Below are 25,601 nucleotides of genomic sequence, written 5' to 3' on the forward strand. Positions count from 1 at the left end.
AGAGAAAGCCCAAATATGCAGGCCACATCAAGTTCATGTCCAGCTCATGCTGATTCCACTGGGTGGCAATTATTCATGAATTTGCGACAACAGAAATGAACTTGCCCGAAGCAGAAGCTCATTTGGAAGCTTGCCTTGGGAATTCCTATGTTGACACAGATTGGCATCCAGCTCTCACAGCGGTTATGGATGCTGAAGGAGATGTTGCTATAGCTGTGAAGGCCATTGAACCACTTGCTGATGCTGCTGCTTGTCGCACAGGCCTCAAAATTTGCATCCCTGCACTCACAAAACCACCCCCTGGCCAGTTATCTAATGCCAAGACAACTCTAATGACATCTGTCAGGCATCTCCAGCAATGGAATCGTGTATTTGAGCCATCCACACTGGAGGAGCTGGTGGACCCTGCTGAAGAACGAGAGACAAGCAGTACTGGCACTGGTGACTTAACTGATAAGGCAATTGCAGATTCTGTTCGTCAGGAACTGGCTGCTGCAAGTGGGGACATGATCGAGGTGGATTCAGACAGTGAAGAGGAGGAAGATTCAGGCCCCACTGTGACTCGCGAGAGTGTTCTGGTGCTCTGTGAAGAGCTCGAGAGTGTATGTATGGTATTTGGGGATGCTGGATTGTCACTTGACTTATCAAGGCAACTTCGCATATTCTGATCACACCTTCGGCAGGAAACATTTCTTCGTGCTAAGCAAACCTCCCTTGATACATACAATTTCACTGGATGAAATTGTTGCTCATACTGTAACCTACTCTCAGTGTATGGGTCACGAAATTGAACCGTCACATAAGTCACACTATGGGTGACTTTTCATATTGTATTTTGCTGATACTGTATCAGGCTTGATGTGGTCCCGTCGGTATACATTATGAGCGAATCAACTGTATCATCAATATTTATGTTGTCGACCTCAACAAACCACACATCCTTCAGGCAGCTCAGGTAATCCATCTGCACCCATCGCCATCCCGGGCGGAAGGGGACCCATTATCTCTTCGGGTGGTGATCCGTACGATTGCAACTGTAATGCAGACGTAAACGACCTTGTAGTGACGAGTAACAAAGGAGACATGAAGAACAAAGCGGAGAGAGCCTAGCGGCATATGCAAGAGAAGACAACTCACCTCGCCCATAATCTCGGTTATATTCTCCCTCGTCTTCGCATTCTCTTCGTCATATCCTTTGTCCTCGAAGATCGAGAGGAGTCGCTTGATACAGGATATTTGCTTTTCATATCTCTCCTTGTCCTCTGCGGGAAGTGCGGGGTGGGAGGTTAGGTACGAAGGGAACTGTAGCCATATTGCGACATGTGAATAGAGATCAATCAGAGGGGACTGCCACGACACATACCTTCTCGTCCAACTCCTTCAATGGCTCATAAAGGACATCTTTACTCATCAGCTGACCCATCATCGCTTCCAGCACACCAGTTAGTTCATCCCCCTCCCCAGGATTGAGACCTTGCAGAAGTGCGGCAAGCGATGGGTCGTCTGAGCCTGGGAATGCAGGCAAGGGTGAGGTGGTGGACGAGTTGAAGTCAGACTCGGAGGATTTCAGCTTGTCCATCGCATTCCTGATGCGGGATTGAAACGCATCACCAGCCGCGGCAGATGGTTTGTTAGGTTCTGGTTTACTTGTCGAAGGAGGCGGCATGGGACGCGTCCGTTGGGTTGTCGATGCTGTTGATGTCGATGCCGGTGCCGTACCTGGCATCTTGTTCATCTCTTCGACCAACATAGCCTCCCACGCAGCGCTCATCGCTCGATCTCTCTCTGTATCATCACGAGCGTCCAGATCAAGACCGCTGTTCTCAGCTAGCTCGCGCATGAGCGACTCCATACCCTTTGCAAACTCAGATGCAAAGGCAGAGGTGAGGGCGTCTTCATCGTTCTCATCTTCGCCCTTACTTAGATTGTCCTTCGAATTCTGTTCCGTTTTTTGCTCTTGTTTGGAAGCAGCAGCAACAGCAGCATTGTTGGTAGCGGATTTCGGCAGATTTTGCGACGGTTTGAATTGTTCGAGTACATCTGCAACGCAGTGGGTAAGTCAAACTAACATGACGACGATGTTTTGCGAGTGATCGTCTCAGGCCGATTGTGGAAAGGTGTAGGGACCGAAAGAGAGTGCTAACCGTCGAAGTCGTCGAAGTCATCGTCATTTTCGTCGATGTGTGGTTGAGGTTGATTAGTATTGGAAGGGTCAGACATGACAGAACTTGTAATCAGTTACGTACTGCCCAGCACTTGGGCCCCGGGTAAAGTCGTTCTTGCAAATAATCACGTGTGCTTTCTCGGTCCTCTTCGAAGTTCCCCAAGCATATAAAGTCCGACTGGGTGATTGGAACGAACCCTACCCTTCTGCATGACTTTCTGCGAGGTCATTCAAAGGTAAAACCCGGCTTACAATGAACTGCAGGTTAGCAATCGGCGTGAGTATCAGCAACAAAGCGAGAAGCAACCAGAAGGTATCTAAACGAATGCTATGATAATTGTAGTAACGACCGTACGAGTAGGTATATCTATGTCTTTATCTTTTTCTCTTCTTTTGCTAATAGGTGGTGTAATAGGTTGACCGCCGAATCGGCCGGTAGCCTAACAGGTTACGCACTCGAAGAATCCGACTCTTTGTCTTCCTCTCTATCGTCGACGTCCCCGGTCCCCCGCAAGGACACGCGTTCCTTCTGATACTCATGCCCAACGAAATTCATCACGCTACCGAACAAAAGGAACGCAAGATGAGCGCCACATTCAAAGATGGTTTGAGGAGGAGATTCAAGGAAAAGATACCGACTAGATCGTCCCGTCCGCGCATCCGACCACAACTTCCTCGTGGCTCAACTGCATTGACATCGGATTCTTCTCCGGAACAGCCAGACCCGCAAATTTACTCGGTGCAGTGCCTAGCAAGCCCTTGACTTTAGTCAGGTCTCCTCCACCGGCCTGGGCGAGAGCTGCCCAGGCTCCGCCGAGGGGTATAATATTTGCGTCGATGTCGACGACAGAGGCGGGAGAGCTGGAACGCTTCAGGTTGTCAGATACGCTTTCATCACCGTCTACGGTCGAGCCCATCCAGGGTTTCCCCTTCGTCTCTTAGCCAAGTCCACCGGTGCTGAATCTTTATCCTCAGTGAGTCGAGATCAGGATCTAGCTCGAGCCATCAAGTGTCAGCCCACACCCACTACCAAAGGTAGAATATATATATAGGCACAAACGCACTCACCCTGCGATCCGCACCTGCTCTCGAACTAAATCGAGTTGCAGTCACCACCCTCCTCTTTCTCGGGTCCACTGCGCCTACAGCTACGTCAGGCGTCTCAACCAACGCAATCAGTTTGGGGGGCGCTGTAAGTATCGCAGCACGACCGAATCGGATTGAGAATCCCTCCGCGCCAATGGCTCCGCTGCCTATAGGCGAAAGGGGTGTCCCTGCTCGAAGCGAGGCTGAAGAACCGGTCGGATGGGAAGTTATCGGCGACGCGAGGGAGTGTCGAGGTCTGGCCACGGTCATCGGAGTATTGCTGGTGGACATGCCAAGCGATTGTCTCGTAGGGATGGATATCGACGATGTCGATTTTGCCAGCGAGGAAGTTGTTCGGGCACGCGAGGTCGTCGGAGAAGACACACGTGTGTTGTTGCCTGTAGGGCTGATCAATCCACTTTCGATCACAGGTTTCCCTTCGTCTTCTGTCCATTGAAGATGCAGAATGATGGATTTTGTTGCACACTGGGGGTTCCACATAGTTAGCATGGTCGTGGCGATGTGTGCAGAAGACCTTACCGTCATTTGTGTACCTTTTGCCGCAAACCATTGTAACATGTTACTTGGCGCCGCTCCAACGTTCCACAACTTCGCACTGAGAAGAGGATCATTACTTCCTAGCTCTGAGAGTTTGAACTGAGAAATCATTTCTCTACGCTCTATAACTTGGTTAGACGATACTACTCGATTCAGGCAGGACACGCACTGATCGAGAAGACGCGCACGATCCCATCAATCGTGACGCTGACCACTCTTTCTCCCTCCTCTGCGTTCGGAGACCCAATGAGCTGAACACCAATATTCACGGTCGTCTGCTGCCCGAAGCGCACGATTTTGGTTCCCGCACGCCAGTCCCAGCACACGAGAGCTTTATCCGCCCCTGCGCTGACAAGATTGCGCGATGAAAGTGCGACAGCACGGATACCGTTCAAGTGTCCGGCGAGCTGCTGTAGAGGAGTGAAGGTGACCGAAGAGAAAAGGTGCACACGGCTTTCGTCCCGTGGTGAGTGGAATTTATACTCAATGCTTATCTATGCAACGTACCCAACATCGTGGAACCCAACAACGAAAACCTCTGTACTGGCGTATCAGCAAGGCCATACAAAGAACGGACACCGTACGAACCTTCCTCTGCCAAGAAGTCGACGCAGCTAACGGGCTTCTTGACCGACAAACATTTCTTCATTTCTCCCGTCTCAATGTCCCAGAATCGGATGGTTTCGTCATAAGACCCTGAGATGAGTCGTTTGCCTGCATCACGAAAGGATTCTAGATCAACATTCTCCTCGTATACAAGACTTGTACACACCTCTTAGGAGTAGAGTAGTGCAGAAGTTAGTGTGTCCGCTCAAGAACCTGACACTCTGAGGAAGACCATTTGCGAAGTTGGACTCGCGGTGGTGAAGCGAGCGGTACAAGGGGTACCTGGACCACATTGAGCGTCCAAGCTTGGAAAATATAAATGAAGCCAAAAAGCTCACCATCCTTCAGGTGTTGCGGGGGCTTTGACGGGTATTGGATCGTTTGCAGTCAAGCGCAAGCAGTGCCAGCGCCATAAGGCTGGATGCCGAGATAACGCGAACCATTTCTTCGACACCTTGAAATGGGAATCCGCATCAGCTACTGAGTTCGTGCGCATGCGTTGTTGCCGAATGATCAATGCGTAGCCCGCGTGCGATTGTGTAGACTCTTCAAAATTGTAACGAATAGACTCACCAAGCCGGCCTTCACGACTTCTTTTACACTCAAATGTCGAAAGATGCGTAACGCTAGGTTAGGTGCAAGCGAACCGACAATATCAAATGATGATTTGAGGTATTTCTGCAGAAGAAGGATCTGCAATGAGATATCCCCAGGTAAAAGCGCTGGATGCCATAGAAGCAGGGCAGGGCGCCGTCATATCAGTAACACAGTGGAACAAGACGAAGAACCACTGACAATCTAGTATTAGTCCGATCCTGTGACAGCAAAATGCCTGTTAGCCATAAACAATCCGAAGGAATTTTGGAGAATGCAGGGTGGGCAAGAGGTGATGAATGTCACTTACAGTCTCATGCGTGCTTCTCGCCCAAGCCTCCGCACCGCCTTCTTCACTTCTTTTTCATCAAAACCTCCTTTGCCATCCCCTTTCAACGTCCCCGCCAAGCCAGTTCCATCATCATCAACGATGTCACCATCATACCCACCCCAATAGCCTTTGACCTTTCTACCGCCACACACACATATCTCCCCAAAATCTTGCTCGGATTTATTTTGGGTACCTGATTGAAAGCGTTCTTTAAGAATGGATAGTTCAGCTTGGAGAGCATAAGCCTGCGCCGCGCTGCTCGCTTGGGCGCGTTCGAGCAGACGCCTGTAGGATGTCAGGCGGGAAAGGTGAAGGGTTCGCAGGTTATCGAGGGTAGATTCAAACTATTTCAGGCAGAGATCATGTAGTCAGTGAGCGGAATGACAACAGCCAAAAGATGATGCAGACGACAGCGCGGTGCAAGGTTGCTGCACACGTAGAACGGTTGAAAGTTCGAATCCGACAAGCAAGCTCACCTCCTCATCACCAGAGCCCTCCCCAACATCGGTTACCATATCTAAGGTCATTTCCTCTCCGTCATCATTCCATGGATACGCCTCGTCGTTAAGGCTCACAGCCCCAAGAGTACCGTTTCCTAGACTGAAAGTAAAGTCACCAGGAACGGTGGTACCACCCGTAGCGGCTGCATTTCTAGTCAGTTACCCGAGTGAATGAGAAGTAAAAATGCTTCCTACCAACGCGGGCGAGAGAAGAACCCGATCCGTGTCGCTGCACATGATGTTTTTCCGCAGAGCCAGGAACACCTTTGGAGGGTGTACCTTGGGGATGCGACGCTTTGACAGGAGTCTTCATACTCTTAGATGACCTTCCCGGAGTAACAACTGGGGATTTATTCACTTGCACTGGCGACTTGGATGGGGTCGTTTGTGATGGCGACTTCCCGGGTGTCCCATGTGTATCGGGTCTTTTCGGGGTACTCTGCTTGGCCACTGGCGGAAAAGCGCTAACGCTCGTAGTAGGTGCGTCGAGCATTAAATTGGCGTCGCCTCCTAGCGACAGTGCCTTTTGCATCCTTTTGACGGGGCTAGGCGAAGTAACAGTCATTGAAGGCGAGAGAACACTGTTGCCAGTTGAGAGAGAGTTGGAACGTGCCGAGGGCGCGTTACTTGACAGTCCATTCTTTTGTGAAGATCTGGAACGGTTTGAGGCGTCTGACATAACGCGGGTACGCGAAGGCGTGGCCGGCACGCCTGTGCGCGTGTTGTTGTCATTGGTGGAGATGACAGCCGCCATACCTCGAGGGAAAGAACTTGGCGGACCGATCAGTGACGTGTGTCTTCCCTTCTGAGGCGGGGTCGGGGAAGCGGGATCGACACCCCGCGTGTGAGCAGGGATGGAAAGACGGCGAGCTGACTGCGAGTCTGTGCTGGGAAATGCCGAAGTCGATTTCTTGATGGATAGCGGGGTTGACGTTGTCTTGGTTGAGCGACCCTTCATGTTTGACCTCACGGAGGCGATCGACAGCTTCGATGTCGAGATGGACGAGGAAGTCGACAAAGACGGTTTTACGGTTGTGCAGCCACTGACATCACTGCTCGCATTAGACAGTGCGCGTGGCTTTACCAGCGGGCTCAGCGACAAGCGTGTAGTATTTGTGGACGCCGTCGACCTTGAAACTGACAAACGCCTTCGCGGCGCGGAGGACTCAGAAGGCGCGGGCATTTCTGAGAATAGAGTTCAGTTCAACAAACTGGACTCTTTCCAAGGTATTAGTAGCAATAGAATGGGTATCTTGTCAGTAGTGTCGGGATACTAGGAAGGTATACGAATGTTGTTGCCTGTCGTCCCAAATGACGACAACAACTAACCATACCTCTGACATTCCCACGCTGTCTAACTCGGAACCAGATCGACAAAGCCCCTTTCTGGCTCGGATAGTCGATCGGTAGTGCAACAGACCCAAGCAAGACCTTTCCGTTCACGCCAACAATGAAGTCCATCCAGATCCACTTCGATATGAGAACAGTGACGCTGAACCAAATATCTTCGCACATATTGCTTTCTTAGCATCACACGCGCAGACAACAGGCCTCATACATGGTGTACGGCTTGGCACGAAGACTGGCGGGATATGCTGCAGTTTGCGGTAGTTCAAGGTCGTCGAAGGGCTGAACTCACGATCGCTTGTTGCTCAATTAAAGGCGCGAGGCATTCCTTTAATTATGATCTACCGGAATTGACAAGTTTATTAGTTTTGCCGCTAATCCACCCTAGGGACAGCAACTGCCGGCAGCGATTAACCTAGAGTGTATGTACCTAACCGTAGCTGACATATGGGTCCCACAAACGCGTGACGAAAGGTCAGCTAATATTTTCCTAGAGCAACATACAGCCTTACCGCTCTATCGTCGCTCTAAGATCATCCAAGCGTAGCTGAATTTCCCCCAACCGGGACACGAGGACGGCGTGCCTTTCCTGGAGCAACGAGATCGGATCTTCCCTCCATTTAACGTCTGAATACAGACTTGAAGGTTCTTGGGAAATGGCAGACTGCGATGCAGACGGTATGTTCAGAAGGCGGGCAGAGTAAGAGACCGTGGTCGTTGGTGTGACACTCCGGCGGCTCAACGTAGACATGGCAGAACCGGGCCGTGGGCTTGGGCTGGGACTTGGCGGTCCCTCCGACCCCGATTCCAAGCCCTGCAAGTCCAACGAAGCATTGACAGGGGGAAAGTCCGTAGAATCAAGGGACTTGGTAGACACAACTGGAGGTGGACCAAACCGCAACTCTTTCCTAATCGTGCTTGCACTGTTCCTGCTAAGCGAGTCTAGTATCCTTGGCTTACGGCCGCTCGCCAGGACCTTTTTCCGCGCACTCATACCAATACAATCGACTAGCTGTTGCATGGCCTCTCGGTCAGAAACAGCACGGCGGGCTGCTGTACAACGAATGGTGCTAGGGCGCGGGAGTGTGTGGTAGGCAGATAGGTTGTATGAGCGTATTGGCGTCGCAAATGCATTCAGGAGCGTCGATGGCACCCTCTCGAACCCGCCGGAAGACAACCTGGACTGAACGGGTCCCAAGGGTCGGGGAGTCATTGGAGTATCTGGCAAACCTCCCCTGACCGGACCAGCAGTTAACAGGAAAGCATACTTTGAAGGGCCCCAAGAAAATCCGATGAAAGCCGCCTCCGTCTGGAGAGAACTGGATATACTTCTAGTTCTGGAAACAGAGCGCAGTGCGGATACCCCAGATGAAGAATATTCAGAAGAAGATTGGAAAAGTGCGGAGAATGCGAAGGCATGTGATTGAGTATCTTCAGGTAACTCCGACACCGGTCCTCGTAATCCAGTTGATGGCATCGAGTAAACGAATTGCGGAACATGTATGCCAGCCGGCAGCATTTCTGAGAAGAACATTGCATCAAGCGATCCTTACACAATCTACAGCACCCCCCACCTTTACCGACCAGTGACCAGTCAACGTTCCCAAAAAAAGGGTGCTCCATAATCTCCATAACGCTGCATCGGCCAAGACGGCCCTCTCTATTTGTCAGCAGCCTAACCGCTCTCAGAACACCATAGAACCGATAATGCAGCAAGACGGACCTCCGCAATAAATCTCGACAACTTTCAGAAACTGCTAACGATTTATCAAATCTCAGACTCGTCTGTTAAAGATTTTACACCCGACACCGAAAGAACAAGGAAGGCACTCACTTCGTGATCCATTATCCGAAGATACGTCGTCCTGATATCTTTAGCAAAGAAGGGTGTAATTCCGAATGCAAGCTCATAGATCATCACCCCCAAACTCCACCAATCTGTTTCCAAACCACATATGCTATGCTGAGCGCGTGGAGTAGTAATAGAACTCTGGTCTGAAAGCTCGAGTGCCACCAGGGCATCTTCATGGGCTTGAAGTATTTCAGGTGATATATAATCGCATGTTCCACAAGGAACTAGACAGTACTGCTGAGGAATCAATTGACTGCCGTCTGCTTCGCGGGGTTGAAGTGGTGCCGCGGAACCAAAATCTATAAGTAATAACCGATAGTTGGATGTTAGGACGAAATTATGTGGTTTGATATCGCTGTCTGGCACGTCAGAGATATCACCTTTATTCCACCATTTCAGACTTACCGATGGGCGAATCCTTGAGAATGGCACCAGTGAATCGCATGGACTGCCTGTGGCACCCACCATAAAATGTCAGATTCAGATATTCTTCCATTCAGTGGACTTGACTCCAACACGTCCCATAAAGTACCTCCCTCAGCGTAATCCATGACGAGGCAGAGGTGGGAAGGCGTTTGATATGCACACAATAGATGAGGTACCCATAGCGAGTCTTGACGTTTGGATAGAAGTAGAATGTCACGCTCTATCTGAGGCGAGCATTGCTGGCAACAACAGCGGAATCAAGATAGGTTCTCTGAAGAATTGCAAGCTTTTACCTCGCGAGCTCGCAAAGCAAATGTTTTTTCGATAGACTTCCGTACGTATACACGCCCATCCAAAGTGCAGTTCACCACGTCGATCTGATGAGCATCGTAAGCTCCAAGTGATCCGAACGCAAAATAAGTGGTCGCACGACTCCAAATTGTCCGTGGTCTAAAGCACCGAGTACAGCGAGATCCTTGTCAGAGAAACGCAGAGAATCGATTTTGATCGTAGTCGCTGAAAACCGTCACAAACCGCAGTCAAAAAAAAAAAAAAACTCGAACTGCTACGCACACGTTTTCCCGACAACGTTTTGTCCATGCAAGACTCTGTCGAGCGCCAAACCCTCCTCACTGGTCGTCATCTTGAACCCGAAGAAGGGAACCCAGTAACACCTTGCGTTCCGCCCACGATAAAGACATGCATTAGGTCGCTTTCCTGAAGATGACCTAAAAACTGGAGGGAAAAAATATGCAGTGCTAGTATGAGGTGTGTTTGTATTGGTAAGTGAGTAGGGACTTTACAAGTGGCAGACGCGTTGTTTGTCTTGGTTGACGTAGAACATAAGTGCAGCTTATGTAAACTCAACAGGTAGCTTTGAATTTGCTTTCCTTAATTCCAAGGGTCCACCAGTGGGTCTCCAGCACGAAGCGCTTGCGAGTGGAGCTGCCAAGCTGGAATGACGAGCGGTGGTGGGCGACGATCGGAATCTACCAGCACCCCATATTTCATCATGCAAACTCAACGCTTAATCGATTACCATGGAAGTCTTTCTCAAGGACGATCTACGCTGGTCCACGATTGGTATATCAATAACATCAGGAAACGGGTGCCCGAAAAACGAGCATGAGGGTATATAACTGTACACGTATTTTTGATCTCGCATTCCCCCTTCACACCCCAGATGCCCTCTTCATCCTTAAAGCCATCTATTGGAATGCCGGCGTGGACCGATGAACTCCTCCGAAAATCGTTGTTGGCAGAGGACATTATCGATGCTCATTTTCATCTGTTTTCCCGCAGATCAAGGTCGAGAGTACTCCATCCGCGTACGTTAAATGCCAACACCGCTCTCCTCAAGAGCAGTGCAAAGTACTTCGACGATCGTGAGCTCTATTAGTACTACGACATCCTAGTAGTTACTGATCGCTCTTGATCAGTATTCAGCTCGAATGTCATTCCATCTGACGCGGTGATAATCAATGTGAAGACAACGGATGTTGTCTTTGATGGGCTTCAGCTGGATGACTATGGTTATGGAAGTGACAGCGACCTCGAAGACGAGGACGACGGCACCATTGTCAAAAGTGATACTGGTTAGTGCACCCAGTACACCTTTTAACATTGGTGCTATAGTGCCCAGGAGACGTCTTACTATCATCAACCCACTCACGTGTGGCCACAGGTTCCGATTATGACGATAGGGACTCACATCCCTACTTAGCGGATACATCAAGTTCTGCTGGAGATTATACCTTTCCCGTCCAACAGAATGGCTTAGACGCGACCAGTCCAATGTTATCGTGGGGTTCCCAGAATGTCCAGCCTAACAGCATGACATCGTTGTCTGACCGGGGCTGCCATGTCTTTGTCAAGGATACCGCATTTGAGACGTATGTTGTGCCTCCACCAAAGATGTATGGCTGACTTACACCCTGTAGATGGTACTCCCTCATGTACTATCTCTACACAGGTAATATTGCATTTTCGCCTCTCAAGTCGTCGGGCCCACAAGGGCCTCAAAGATTTTCTCGCACGGCAAAGCCAAGGCCGCAATGCTCGGCAAAGTCGATGTACAGCCTAGCGACCAAGGTTTGGGCAAATCTCAGTTTCTGTCGAGGCATTTCCTGACGGGTTACAATCTAGCTCGGTATCGAAAAACTCCGTGATCAGGCCTTTGCTTCTATTCGTAGCAGTGTGGATGAAAAAAACTTATTACAAGAACTGGCGTGCAGTTTTGCCGGAAAGTTCGTGTACCTTTCATATGTCCTCCGCATTCCTTACGAGCGACGCTGCAAGCAGGTATCCGCCCATTCTGGAAATGGAACTTGATTTACTTGCGCGAAAGATAGCAAGTGCATCCATCGTCGAAGGTTTCCCTGACCTCATGAAACGGATTGCTCAGAAAGAGCTGTCCCATGGTGCCGATATTATGATTGGACTCCACTCACGGATTCTTCACAAGCACTATTTATCTCAACAACCTGCTCGAGCCCCCTTGCCCCGGCGTGAATCAGTCGAGTCTATCACAGTCCTGCCCCCACCACTTAAGGAAATTCCTGTTAAGACATCGCCTCAGCAAAATTTTTGGTTCTGACTGCCGTCTATCTGGTTCAACTGCACTAAACTTTTAGGGATACTGGAGTCAGACATTGGGGTCTACGTATATACTTGGCACGCTGTCAATCACATCACAGCCGAAAATGTCCGCATTTGCCTTAGGCTTGCCTCGGACTTTGTCCTGCATAAACGGAGCCGATCATGTTAGAGCTCCGGGAATCTGCCTCGTTTTAAGATGCAGTCACCTCCTGTTGTGTGTATTAGTGTCAGGCAAGGAGACTCGTTACATCGTGGTATGTTGTGATTCTCGGCATTTACTCGGACAAGTCGAGGGTGCACTTGCCAGTGCCCGATCGTTCGCTAAGCCTTGCTGAATGTCTTAATAGCACATAGAATTCCTCGGGTACCGAGAATGGGGACTGCTGTGTTTCCTGAAAGAGACCCACGCACTTTACCATTTGTTATACCTGCTCTGCAGCAAGCAACAGTTACACCAACTATAATCACGCGCGGATCGATACCTTAGTGTGGTAAACCACTGTTCGACATGGCAGACAGTCATAATAATTGGTAATTATGGAACTTTGAGTACGCTTACCGACGTTTGCAGGCCATCTGGTTCGAGACGACCGACAACAAAGTCATGTCACATTCCGCCCAGCAACTTTGTAAGGGTTCCGCTCAGCGAGTCTACTTATACACGAGGTATCCATCCCCGGAAATTGTACCGACAAAGCAGTATGCACGCAGCCGGGTGTGGTGATGGAGCAACGATTCGGAGGTGCACTTCTAGGTTTCAGCAGGTGCTCATATTATCTTTGGTTGAGGAGGTCCTCTGCCACCACTATACAAGGCGAGACATCCATCCTACTTTAGCCAAAAGCCATGAGGATGATCGCACAGGCTGGCCACCTGTTTGCCTCCGGGAAGGTAACTTTGTTGATAGTAATAGGGCAATTGCAAGTTCTACAGCTAGATAAATCTGTACCAGAAGTAAAGAAGCGTGGTAATCAGTATTTGCGATGTCCCAACATCAAATTTCAGTTTCATGCATCAATTTCATTCGCATAAATATTTACGATGCAGGTCGGGTGACCAGCTGCATTGACAAATCAGAGCGTATAGATGCGTAAACTGAGTAACTGATCCGATATCGACAGCCTCGAACTTGGGTGTGATTCTGTGAGCCAGTCGACTGGGGACTAGTTATTTATATAACAGCGTCTGTACTCAGAGGAAGTGAATAATGGCATGCGAGTCGAAGGCAACAGCAACAGCAGTACTGTCAGAGTAGAATTTTACTTTGGGCGGGCACGCGAGTACTTATGCCATCATAGGCGTCATATGCAGTCTAAGTCAAGCAACAGAGACTGACGTTAAGAAAGATATGCATTTAAAGGCAAAGCCTCAACAATCTCATTAATGAGCCATATCTCCGAACAGTTAAACCTTGTGGTGCTACATTGCAGCCACGGGATGCGCGCACGAGTGAATGCCCATCACAGGGACCGATACTTGGATAGCGACGGCTGTTCCAATCCACTATTTGTGTTCTGTGAGACATGTGTAAGAGTTAGACTCAGCATAAAGTTGTTTGTTACAAACGCACTCTCATTTGAGCTGAGATGCCTCGATCAATGGGGTCATTGGCCGAATTCATCGGGTCTCCCAAGGAAGGGGAGTCAGGTTTGTGGATATTTGTCCCCCTTATGTGTCGAAGGTGTACTTCGCGAATATGGCGCGGAAATGTGTGCCGAGTAACTTTTTTGACACACCCACTCCACTCGCAATGGATCACCTTCTTACGAGACTTGTTCTCTATGCCATGGGCAATAAAGTGGCTTGGAACTGTGGCACAGTTGATCTCTTGCAGACATGGAGTCCCATCTACACTTGGATAGAGGCATCGTCCTGGCGGGCAATTGGCGAACTGAGTTTCCTGTAAGCACGATGCCGAATGGAGGCATGGCATGAGAAACCGCCTCCCACAAGGAATTAAACAACTGTTGCTTACATTGGCCGGGGCTTGTACTGCATTTTGTGGAGGCACACTGTAAGAGTTATCCGGTGTGGCCGATCCTAGTTCTGTTGCCCAAGCGGTATAATTAGGTATGTGAGTTACGCTGCGGTGCACTACTTGGCTTGTTTCCAAGGTGCACTGGACAGAGTCACTGAACGAATACGATTCGCTGACGAGAGCTTCTGCCGCGACCAAAAAAGGAACGAATCTGATGATGGCTGACCTTGTAATGATATATGTACTCTCCCTTTTCCTGGACAAGTAGGGTCTATTTTGGGGACGAGTTTCTGTACTGACTTTGAACAAACACGAAGTGAGCTGCGGATAGTAGCGTACTGGTTGAGCGAGTGGAAAGTAAGTGTCCCCCACGGCACCGTCCAGCGTGTAGGATTTACTTAATAGGTGCGTCCTGAGAAGGGCCGAACAAAGGTCGGACGAGTTAGAGTGGTCGGGGTGCACGGACGATTTGTCTGGGCTGGGATGCATGCTTGCTTTGTGAGTGAATGCTCCCCCCCCCATTTCTGCGAGTTTTTATAGGTCCATATGTGATACAGGCGCCATTGGACGGCCCCCCGCGGATACTCGGCCAGGACAGAGGAAGTGAGCATAGGACGGCAATAAAACATTCTACCAGCACATCGCGGCTACGAACTTTATTCCAAACGTAGCAGGGAATTATTCCACAGATAAGAACTGAGAGGAACGCCTGTAGATATTTAGGTACTCTGAGCATGTTGGCTAGGTCGCACCTTTACATCAGACCGGGTTCGATTTTCATATCATAGGCCCATGGCGTGGTTGAACTATGGCGTGCAGTGTGCAGGGTAGGTGCTTCTCTGGCATCTCGTGGTCGCGACTACAGTGTCAGTGGCCCATCATCGAGTCATCGGTTATTTCATTTCTGCGGACCGCACAGCACTATTCTCGAGGCAGATCCCGTTTCGTTACTGCACAACGGCGGACTCGGTCACGTCACGCTATTGGCTACCACCTTCGGCGTCCCACTTCGGTTGCCGCTCAAGTGATCGAGAAAATGGAAATTTCCGTATTATGTAACTCTATCCCGATCACTCGTGCATGCATGATTATGTAATTGTTGAGCCGCACTCATCATTAACGCAATAAGATACCGATTACTGGCAGAAGTAGTAACTCCGCACTGCTGATAGGGGAGTCACTTCACATCGTGGATAGGATCTGACCGTACTGATGCAATTTTCATTTAGCGAGGCTGGATAAATAGATGACGGGCTTGGTCGCTGCGTGGTTCACTGAGCGTACTCATATGTAGCTTGCCAAAGATTATCATCAACATTACGTAATCGAAAACCTTGGCGTCTCAACATCTCAATCTGAGAGACAGCTTGGCAAGAGACATGCGGACGACGGTCATGATCGTTCACAACGTTGGACACAGGACATCTCAGGGAAGCCTTATCTATTGTGCGCTCGAGTTTAGCGAGCGCGGAAGATAGCTTGCAGTAAGTCACTTCCAAACGGAGGTTGGTATAGGTGTCCACGACCGGCGGACGACGGCCATGATGCATGATCGCCCACCTGGCCCAATGGCTCCTGTACACTATCACAGACTACCCAAGGGAATCCTCACCATTTTCCACTCGTCGCCCCCACGTATATCGCGCGACCTCGCCTAAGCCTCATGGCCTCATTTCTCACTCGCTGTCAACGTGCTCTCCTTCGATCATACAAAGTTTTGGGCCCTGTCGTCGATTCTTGAAGTAGTCCGTCTAGTCAAAGCCGGTACACTTACTACGAATTCGGTGAGCCGGGCCGATTGTGACCGACTCAATGAACGCGAGGCATCATCCAACGTCCGCGGCCATGTGTTTCAGGAGTCAGATTCCTTGACGATGACCACATAGTGTTTTCGTTCATGCGGCTGTGACCAGTGTAAACTGCGGTGATTTTCTATCACCCGTGTGAATTGACTTGCCTGCAGCGATATGTCCAGTTGCTATACGTTTCTCTCATGTGTAGCCTCAAGAACTCCCAAGCACCGTGACGTCCAGCAGGAATGGGATTGGATTGGCTGCTATTTGCTGACAATGCCCCACCAGCGGCGGCCTGCAGTCCTCCAGATGTAACTTACGGCAATTGACTAGAAAGGGAGAACAACTGCTATTCTGCCACATGCGCTTCGCTGCTGTACTAACACGAGTCTGGATAGTTGGCATCACCCGCCCTGCAAGAGTGGCGGGTACTGGATTGTGACAACCCAATAACTGTGCGGACCGGGTCCTGGGCCAATCATCGATGTACACGATACGGTTCATGGCACAATAACACATTCATATGAAGCATGTGTAAACGCGAACGATCTGGAATTTCGTCGTGGAAATGTGGTGCTAACCGTAAATTGTTCCGGGACGTCGAACAGTTGTGGTCTAGAAACATCTTTGAATACGAATAGTTTTTCCGGGCCATCCGTTCCGGTGGGGTGGGCCCCGGATTGGGACTAAAATGAACATCTAGTGGGTCGACGTAGAAGGCGTTGGAGGGCATTTATTTAGTAATTCATAGAATGCGTCTAGCCCCTGGATGTTGCATCAAGGAAATGTCCGGTGCGAATTTCGTTTGCTTGTTGGATCCTTGCGGTCCTTGAGACGCGAGAAGCAGAGGTCCTGCTGAACACTTGAAATATCGATTTGATATCGATTCACCTCCCAATTTCGAGCACTCCATAATCTACATACTTGTTGCTGTTCCTCCCCTCGATCGGGCATGGCGAGCAGATAACTCGAGCGTGGCATGGTTCATGGCAATACCCTTAGTACTCGTTTACGACCTCCGTCACAGAAGTGCAACGACTTGTCAACGAGCCAAACGTTATCACAGGCTACTGTAATTGTAATCGGCCTTCCTATCCTCGCCTTTACTTCTTCGAGCGTTGCCCCCCTCCAGCAGTTCCGTCAATTCAGGTTTACCATTATCCCTATCGACATAAACTGCCAACTCTGTGATAACCTGGCTGACAGTTCGAGCTCCAGTAAGTGGGACACTGCATTGCTTGAGGGTTACCATCCTCCGCGCAATGCTCCGTTGCCGCAATAACTTTGGTCTTGTCGAGGTTAGAGACAAGGGCCATTGCTCTGCCAATTCCTAGGATGTATGTTCAGAATGCTCAACCCGGATCACTGCAATGGATTTAATTGAATCTAGTCTCATTTAGTGAACTCACTGAGTTATCCCCGTTATTTTTCGTACAAACGAAATATCGACACTCCTGGCAATAGTGTCACAGTATTCTTGTCTGCGTTGAGGATATCCCTAGGGTTTACAGCGCCTCAGAGACTGCCAAGAAGCACAAGTTGTCCCTCCGTTGGATAAGCGCCCGTACCTAAGATACCATTCTCGCTCTGCAACCAAAACGTTGTATGCCAAGGTCACATTCTCAATCCGCTTAGGGTCTGTAGTGCGAGTGCTTTGGTTAACATACATTCCTGGTAGATATATGGCCTGTAGCGAGCGTGAACTAACCAGGATGAGTTGGTTAGCCTGCAGGCACAGATCTGTACATGGTGGAAGGAACTGTAGAAACTGATTCCTCCCTTCAACAACAGTCAACTTGATATTTTTCGCCATGACACTACCGAAGCTATTCTGCATGTATCTTGTGCAAAATAAAGCAGAGAGCGCAGATGTCGGTCGATATTTTTACCAGAAGATGAAGTTGCTGACTCTCCACAACTGGATGAATGCAACATTGTGGAGATTGCTGTTGCTATGTGTACATTGAACTCAGGGCTGTCTTTCTTGACTCCCAGTTGTTGGAGATATATTCTCCCCTGTGTTTCTGCCTGCTTTGGTGCGATGTTTGGTTGCTTACATAAGCAATTAGAGCGCACTTACTGCACAGTCATTACACTGTTCCCTCAGTAGATTGTTCACTACTGAGGTTGCCTACAGATATTTCCACACTAGTATCTTTACTCCATTTGCAAAGCTGCCTTGTTGTGCCACACAGAGGTGGCTCCTTCCTCTATTGTGACTGATGTACCAGTAGGAGTCTGCAGGAACCCACAACTCTGGGAAAAATGCCCTGAGGATAGAGATCAAGTGGTATCTATCCATTGAGATACTGTACTTTGAACCTCTTATTGCTGTAACAGCTGTTAGGAACAGTTGGTGCTTTCTGTAAAGCACCACATCCACTCTCCTGGTGTTATGCCTGAGCCAAGTGACTTTGTCAAATGGACTAGTCATGAGTGATGCAAGGGGGAGTCTATGGGCTGAACTTATTGTTACCCCTATGGCTCAGTTATTGATGAGGTCTGACAAAGGTTTCTTCCACTGGCAAGTTCTTCTGAGATTGTGATGGGGAAGGAACAAGGATGAAATCAAAGGAATAAGCTGAGTTGCAAGCTATTGAAAAACTGAAGATACATGGTATGGTACAGCTGTATAAATACCTCAGGACAAGAATACCATACCAGTCATGCCATCTAGGTGGTAAGTATCTGCAGCAGTAAACAATGAAATAGAAACAAGTCATACAGTGTCAAAGATGGGGGTAGACAAGGAAACAAGGGCTATACTGGCTGTGCCATCAATGCACAGTGAGGAGCCTGACACTGGAGCAAGAAGTAAATGATCAGGGCAATAAATACAATGTAGGAAAAGTCCAAGTAGCTGTATGATACAAGCTAGATGGCTTTAGGAAACAACAATAAAATGAAGGGAATGAATTGCTCATCCCAAGGGATTCTGGACTGTTGAAACTAGAAGGTGGGACTCAGTGCTTTGTAGTGGTAGTGACTTGTGATGTGTGCAGTGTGGTCCACAGAGTAGTACTGGTGATGTGAGCGGTGCAAGCAGTATATGTAGTTCATGTGCAGCAGTATACAAGATGTGCAGTGTAGACAAAGTGAAAAAGAAACTTGTAGTGACCTTCTGAGTGCCAAAGGGTATCATTCTGTACCTAAGTACAGGGCTTTATAGTCTGGGAAACCCAGAACCTAAGTAAGACAGGGTACAGGTAAAGGAAAGCCATGTGACAGTGCATCAACACAAGACAGACCTGAACAGAGGCCAAGGGTATACTACCAATGAAAAGGGAACAGTGACCATGTTAAAAAAGAAAGAGTCCAAAGGAAGGGAAGCAAGCAGAGCACAGAAGCCATGGGTATAGCATTGTGTGAGAGGGAGTGAGGGCATGGGAAGGTAGTGAGGTAGGTGGGAAGACAGCATGTGAATGGTGGTGCATGCAAGTGGTCTGGAGACATAATGATAGTTGCAGAATGGTTGATGATAGGCACTTACATGTCCAAGGAATGTGGATTCCTTACAATGAGTCAGAGACAAAGTATGAAATTGACTGTTCATCAAAGATGGAGGTGAAACACCAGATCTCCTACAGGTGCACAGCATCAGAGGGCATTGGAAATACCATGACCACCAGAGATCTGAGGTGTCCTTCAAGCATAGACACCCCTAACATGATGATGCATCAGTAAAGCTAAGCATTCAAAAACCTGGGTTTTCAAGTGCTTAATGTTTGCCAGTGTTTGCCAAGCATTCAAAAACTGTCTAATGTGTATGCCATAATTTGGCTGAATTTACTGATGTGGTTATGAGAGACATGAGCAGGCACATGATGCACATGACCACAATAAGCTGAAAAAGGAAGGACCCCTGACATGGGCATAACATCACCCCCCTCTAAGGTCCTCAAACCCTTGAGGATGAGCCACACATATTGGGATTGGTGGCAGAAAGGGGTTGGCAAGTAGTATAGACATGGGAACAAGTGTGAGAGGTGACAGGTGATGGAGGCAATGGAGACAGTGGCTCCTTGAGGGATGGAGTATACTTGGAGCCATGCCTGTTATGGCAGGACCAATGCCCCAGGTAGTGGCATTGAAAGCAAGCATGGGGGTGGAGCAGGTGTCCCTTGGGTACCAGGGATTGTCCTCCAAGGTAGAACTGAAGTTGATCAGCAGGGATGGGGATGAAGGGAGTCACAGGAAGAGTGTTGGTGGTGTGGATAGCATTGAAGTAGTTTTTATGGCTTCTGGCCCATGATGCATCCTGAAGTAAAACCTCCCAAGCAGAGTTGTGAGTTCCCATTCCAATTTGGAGACCAACCTGCTTAAATATGGTCCTGTTATCAGCATAATCTATCAGCACCACCCATTCCACCTCCCTCTGCTTCTCTTCCTTTTGATCTGGGATGATCACCTCTTCTTTTGGCTTTATGTGATCAAGAAGTTGAGAAGCAGAGGAAGTGAGGAACTCTCTGAACTGTTGGTTAAGAAGGTGATGGTACATGCCTCCAGTTATGGCTTCTAGAACCTCTGAGTAGCCATGTTTGAGCATGTTGATCATGATAACCTCCAACAGGGGAGCAGTCCCACTCAACTTTCAGGTGCATATCTTCTAAATGCATTGACTGATTACATCTGATGCTCCATATATTTCAGACAGCAGCCCAAAATACTTAACTTGTTCTGGTGAGCACCCATCAATGTTGTCCCCTTCATGGAAGATGTCAAGTGCCCTAACAACATCCAGGTAGTCACTTGCTGCAATTGGTAATTGTGGCTCATCATCCCTGGCAGTGGTGACTGTGGTGAGGAGATCAAGGGTGGCACTGTGGGCCCCATCAGAGTAGGTTGTAAAGGCAGTGCAAATGTCAGGAGCCCAGGTAGCATAGGAGCCACCAGTTGAGGCTCCTCCTTTATTGGTGTCATCGCTAGGCTCCTCTTTATCCTTTCCCTTTCCTTCTGGCTTACTGGTTCCACTAGGGGAACCTCTGGGCTTTGGGGCCAGTACTCAGTGGACCAAGAAGCCCTGGTGTGGACACAGTCATAGAGGGTGGGCAACAGGGGGCAAGGGTACCTGGAGCTGTGAGACTGGGGATGAGGCATCCAAGTCAGGAACACAGGTGTTGGTTGACAGGGGAGGGGATGATGTATAGATGGTGATGGGGGGCATGAGTAGTTTGGGCCAGTCACTTGTGGGGTCATAAAGGGATTCACAGGGGAGGTTGGCATAGTCATTTTCAGTGTTAACAGAGTGAGGGGAGTCCATTTAATTCCTGAGGTGATGAGTGAGCTTGTACTGGTTGAGGGCTTCTGAGGCATGGTCCTTTATATGTTCCTCAGGTTCCCAAGTATTTGATGAATGTGGAAACCCTTTCCACTTGACTAAGTACTTGCACTGTCCTCAATGACCATCAGTTTTGTGACTGATTATTGACTCAACCTCCCATTCAATTTCATCATCCACCAACTCAGGCAATGGTGCTGTGGGCACTGTGAGTCAAAGTGTGGTTCAGTGGTGAAAACCAACCAAAACCAACACAAAAGACAACAAAAGTGAGTGGTGGTGTGCCTATGTGGTACCTAGATGGTAGAACCTGTTTTTTTTTGGGAGGGTTTCTGCAAGCCACAACACTCAAAGATGAGTGCTGAGGGTTGGGGGTGCTCCTGACAAAGAGGGAGCAAGACTGTGATAGAAAGCGATAGAGTAGACTGCTGTCAGCCTACAGAAGGATGGATGGTGACTTAATTCGATGTCCTAAGCTGTACTGAGCTCAGGGAGGGCTTGGAGCGAAGTATATGGATGATAGATGATAATAAGTGAAGTAGATGATAGCTAGACCCTTAATAAAGTCTCAACTATCGAAGCTGATGAATGATTTACTGAGAGATGATAAATTGCAAGCAAGAGGGGCTCTCTGATGTCTTTTTTTGCTACCTAAGTACAGTGACTTATATACAGTACAGGGGTGTTGCCTATGGAAAACAAGGTGTAAACACTTGGTAAGCAATTGGTAACTGATGAGTAAGGAATGTAAGCGATGGGTAATCATCTTGGAAAGCATTGGTAAGCATTGGTAAGGATAAGTAAGCCAAAAAGTGAAGAATCAGTAAGCAAAGTCAAAAGATTGGTAAGTATTTGCAATAGGTGAGTCAAAGACAGTCAGAATGTCACAGTATGAGTCAAGTAATGTCAGGAACTGGGAAAGTGCACTGGAATTGCATCAGGGGGAGGCTGTGCATGTCACATCTTGAAGAGATCACTTCTAGGCCAAAGTGGGATGACAGAGAGGCAGTGCTGATCTGATGCCAATATAGTACATCCAAAAGTGGACAGGGTGAGTCAGATGTCAACAGGGGTCAAGCCTTGGGGGTCTGTGGGGTGACAGGAGCATAGGGGATTGCAACTTTCCCCCCCAAACCATCCTCTCAGTGAAGCAAATAAAAACTTCATGAATGAGGCTCTGTTGGAAGAGAGGATGAAGGGGGAGTGTCTTCTGCTGTATCTTGCAACAAGGAGGCAAGATGTGCATCATACTCATCATGGATGCAATCAGGGAGAGTGGAGAACAGTAGATTATACTGTAGCTGTCGCAATTTTGGAAGAATGATGGACAAGACTGGTATGAAGATGTTGCAGGGGGCAGGGAGGAAGGATCCATATGCTTCTTGGACTGGAGAGACTGAAACAACCACATAAGACCTTTCCAAGTGAATGACAGACCTGAGGCAACCAAAGAATGTCCTCCTGGAGGTCATACTGACAAAAAGAACACGCTGTCCAAGCTGGATGGGCTGAGAGGGGGCAGATGAGGGTGGGATGTACCAGGACACTTCAGGATGGAAGCTGGTAGGAACTCCTGGTAGATATATGTAGCCATGGTCCCTAGCAAAGGGGACAAGTGAAATGACTGATGTGGAGGCAGCCATATCAGAAGAATTAGCGAAATGAGCGTCTTTTGGAGGGAGTGCTGTAGAAATGTGTGGAGTGTGCAAATCCTTTCCAATCTTGGAAGGTAGGATCGTGTGGCTGGGCACTACAAGCGAGTGTGGGAATGGTTTTGGTGTCTGCAGAATTGGTGGAGATATGTCGAAAACCAGAATGCCATACATGGGTGCTTAAGAACTTTATTGGCACTTAACTCGCCTCCTCCCTTTTCTTTGGCATTGACAACCTGTTCTTGTGCAAGGGATGACTGCTGACATTGCTGGCTGTCCTTCTTCGCATGAGGGCTATGGTCTTCACCTCCATTCATCAGCTACATCCATGTCCACCTCACCAAACACCTTTGGTGTGTGACAGCACAGTCCTGTAAGTGTCATTTTCAGTAAATGGGAAGATGTGAGAGGCATGGAATACTGGGTGGACCTTCCAAGTTGATGGTAACTCAAGTCTGAAGGCAACAGGTGACATGACTTGAGTCACTTTGAAAGGTCTGAGATGTTGGGGCACAATTTTATCATACTGGTTTTTGATCCTAAGATGCCTGATGTCTAGGAGAACTTGATCTCTGAGTTTTGACAGTTCATAAGATCTTTTGCTTCATGACTGCATAAGATCCTGTGCCTTTTTGTGTGCTAGTATCACAATGTCTTGGTTTGACACAAGTTGCTCCAGCCTCTCATTGACCAAGGGGACAGGGGTGAGTCATTTTTCAGGATAAGGTGAGGGGTCATATCCAAGGAGTAGGGAAAAGGGGGTCATTTTGTGCACAGAATGAATCTGGGAGTTATGAGTGAACTCAGCAGAAGGTAACTTGGTGGACCAAGAGTTCAGGGCTTCTGCACAATATAACTGTAAGTACCCTTCCACTTCCTGGTTTACCCTTTCACTTTCTCCATTGGTCTGCAGATGATATCCAGTAGAAAGTTTGGGAATGACCCCTATTGCCTTGTACAGTTCTTTGGTAAAGGCTGATGTGAACTGGGGTCCTCAGTCTGAAATTACTGATTCCAGGATATCAAAATGAGAGTAAATGAACTGACAGAAGAGTTGGGTGATCCTGATGGAGTCAATAGTTTTATGACATGGGACAAACAGAATGGCCTTTGTGAGGCCTTGATCAACAACTGTGAGAATGGAGTTATATTTTTGTTCTCCCAATATGGGGAGATCTGTGATGAGATCCATAGATATTTGCTGCAATGGGAATGCAGTTTTTGGGGCCATATGGGGGATGACAGGCAGTGTAGGCAGATGTATGATGACCTTGGTCTGGCAAGCAGGGCATCCTGTGACATAAGCTTTAATATCTTTCCCCATATCTTCCCACCAAACTTCCTTTCTCATTTTTGCAAACATTGCTTTTTGTCCAGGATGACCAGTGGACCCATGATCATGATACAAATGCATGCAGTGTCATCAGTTGTTAGGGGGGATGTACAGCCATGTTGTTCCAAACCTTTTTGTTCCATCTTCCTCAACAGTGATGTTATCCTTGGGTTCCAGTCCTGTAGAGTCCTTTGGCATATCATTCTTGACACACTCATACAGTTCTGTGGAGATTGCATACACTCCCTGAGCCCCTCTGTCAACATTCCCCAAAGGGGGAATGTCAGGCAACCTATTCTCCTTTGGTTTTTCCTCAGGTGGGTGAGAATATGGCTTTGAGTTGTTTTTGCTATGTGTGATCTTGGCTGGGAGACATCCTATATGTGCAAGACAGTTGATTTTATGTTGATTTTGTATTTTTGTAAGCAAAAAAGTGGGTGAAACAAGGTGAACACAGGAATCCACCCCCTCCAAAAGCCAAAGGTTCTCCAGGAGAACTGTGGTCACAGGGGTGGGCTCCTCGAGTGTCCCCCTTCATGATAAAGTGTTGGCCAGGACCTGGAGGTGACCAGCCTGCCATGAAAAATGAATGGGGTAGGATTGGATGGTAGCAACCCATCAGGCCTGCCATGGGGTAGGCTGCTGTGGCTCCCAGTAGTACTCCAAGTTCTTGTGATTGGTAAAAACCACAGTGGGTTTGACAGGGGATAAGAGGTAGGGGCAGAATGCTTTCAGTGCTTGGATGACTGCCAGCATCTTGAGGTCATATACTTGATGGTGCTGTTCAGCTCCAACCAGGGATTGGGACAGGTAAGAACACAGATGCCATTTGTTGTCAGCTCCTTTCTGGGCAAGTACTGCACCAGTCCTGAGTTTTGAAGCATTGGTGAAGAGTGTGAAGGGCTTCAAGAAGTTGGAAATAGAGAGGACCAGAGATGAACATAACAAAGTTTTAAGTTTCTCAAAGGCATCATTGTGTTCTGGAGTCCACTGGTATGAAACCCCTTTTTTTTAGCAAGGTCATGAAGGGGTCTAGTGACACTTGAGAAGGATGGGATGAATTTTTGGTAACAGTTACAGAAACCAAGGAAGCAATGGAGCCCAGTGAGATTTTCAGGGGCTTCCCATGTAGAGATGGCATCAGTTTTCATTGGTGAAGTTTCCATACATCCTTTTCTGATAATCATCCCAAGGAACTCAACCTCTTCCACCTTGAAGCAACACTTGCTGATCTTGAGGCACAGTTCCTCCTTTTTGCAGATCTTCAAGAACTCCCATACTCATTTCTGAAGGTCTTCCAATGTCTTGGCATGGACTATGACATTGTCCATGTACCCTACCTGTTTTCCTTGCTGAGATTTGAAGGTTTTATCCATATACCTTTGGAAAGATGGAGGTGAGTTACATTGTCCAAAGAACATTACTGTGGGCTCAAACAGCCCTCTTGGGGTGATGAATGCTCCTTTCCACTCATCTCCCTCTTTAACATGAAGGTTAGTGAAACC

At 48.4% G+C, this 25,601-nt stretch overlaps 6 protein-coding genes across 6 annotated transcripts; 1 reads left to right on the forward strand and 5 right to left on the reverse strand.

Moving 5' to 3' along the window:
• Window positions 1–923: 923 nt before the first annotated feature.
• F5J12DRAFT_783415 (Pex19 protein family-domain-containing protein) lies at window positions 924–7,354 on the reverse strand (the record flags this gene model as incomplete). Its single annotated transcript, XM_051742843.1, has 22 exons — window positions 924–1,106; window positions 1,138–1,302; window positions 1,364–2,040; window positions 2,070–2,139; window positions 2,362–2,382; window positions 2,417–2,481; window positions 2,621–2,724; window positions 2,804–3,101; window positions 3,247–3,453; window positions 3,637–3,736; window positions 3,791–3,930; window positions 3,978–4,261; window positions 4,316–4,346; window positions 4,397–4,522; window positions 4,581–4,696; window positions 4,753–4,868; window positions 4,988–5,136; window positions 5,210–5,229; window positions 5,319–5,683; window positions 5,816–5,982; window positions 6,035–7,024; window positions 7,174–7,354. The coding sequence occupies 22 exons, from the start codon at window positions 7,352–7,354 to the stop codon at window positions 924–926; spliced, it is 4,575 nt and encodes a 1,524-aa protein (XP_051599186.1).
• Window positions 7,355–7,604: 250 nt separating this feature from the next.
• F5J12DRAFT_836874 (kinase-like domain-containing protein) lies at window positions 7,605–10,270 on the reverse strand. The gene is made up of 9 exons (XM_051745991.1): window positions 10,137–10,270; window positions 10,038–10,096; window positions 9,895–9,980; window positions 9,758–9,841; window positions 9,444–9,703; window positions 9,021–9,393; window positions 8,910–8,971; window positions 8,761–8,861; window positions 7,605–8,707 (listed from the first exon to the last, which is right to left on the reverse strand). Exons 1-9 carry the CDS (start codon window positions 10,163–10,165, stop codon window positions 7,695–7,697), a joined length of 2,067 nt encoding a protein of 688 aa, XP_051599187.1. The 5' UTR covers window positions 10,166–10,270; the 3' UTR covers window positions 7,605–7,694.
• A 2-nt stretch (window positions 10,271–10,272) lies between these two features.
• F5J12DRAFT_927879 (uncharacterized protein) lies at window positions 10,273–12,301 on the forward strand. The gene is made up of 6 exons (XM_051749420.1): window positions 10,273–10,849; window positions 10,904–11,059; window positions 11,110–11,356; window positions 11,405–11,555; window positions 11,610–11,710; window positions 11,766–12,301. Exons 1-6 carry the CDS (start codon window positions 10,648–10,650, stop codon window positions 12,058–12,060), a joined length of 1,152 nt encoding a protein of 383 aa, XP_051599188.1. The 5' UTR covers window positions 10,273–10,647; the 3' UTR covers window positions 12,061–12,301.
• Window positions 12,302–13,397: 1,096 nt separating this feature from the next.
• On the reverse strand, window positions 13,398–14,993 carry F5J12DRAFT_836885 (uncharacterized protein). Its single transcript, XM_051745992.1, has 4 exons — window positions 14,793–14,993; window positions 14,038–14,736; window positions 13,633–13,962; window positions 13,398–13,576 (listed from the first exon to the last, which is right to left on the reverse strand). The coding sequence occupies exons 2-4, from the start codon at window positions 14,560–14,562 to the stop codon at window positions 13,523–13,525; spliced, it is 909 nt and encodes a 302-aa protein (XP_051599189.1). The 5' UTR covers window positions 14,563–14,736; window positions 14,793–14,993; the 3' UTR covers window positions 13,398–13,522.
• Window positions 14,994–16,882: 1,889 nt separating this feature from the next.
• Window positions 16,883–17,372, reverse strand: F5J12DRAFT_836889 (uncharacterized protein). Its single transcript, XM_051745993.1, has 2 exons — window positions 17,243–17,372; window positions 16,883–17,163 (listed from the first exon to the last, which is right to left on the reverse strand). The coding sequence occupies exon 2, from the start codon at window positions 17,083–17,085 to the stop codon at window positions 16,894–16,896; it is 192 nt and encodes a 63-aa protein (XP_051599190.1). The 5' UTR covers window positions 17,086–17,163; window positions 17,243–17,372; the 3' UTR covers window positions 16,883–16,893.
• Window positions 17,373–17,433: 61 nt separating this feature from the next.
• F5J12DRAFT_701455 (uncharacterized protein) lies at window positions 17,434–17,676 on the reverse strand (the record flags this gene model as incomplete). The annotated part of the gene is made up of 1 exon (XM_051740511.1): window positions 17,434–17,676. A coding segment is annotated over one exon (243 nt), but the record flags the coding sequence as incomplete, so codon positions are not given.
• Window positions 17,677–25,601: the final 7,925 nt, after the last annotated feature.

The sequence above is a fragment of the Pisolithus orientalis genome, assembly GCF_024613125.1.
Source record: "Pisolithus orientalis strain OTSU chromosome Unknown F5J12scaffold_17, whole genome shotgun sequence".
NCBI classification, from domain to species: domain Eukaryota; kingdom Fungi; phylum Basidiomycota; class Agaricomycetes; order Boletales; family Pisolithaceae; genus Pisolithus; species Pisolithus orientalis.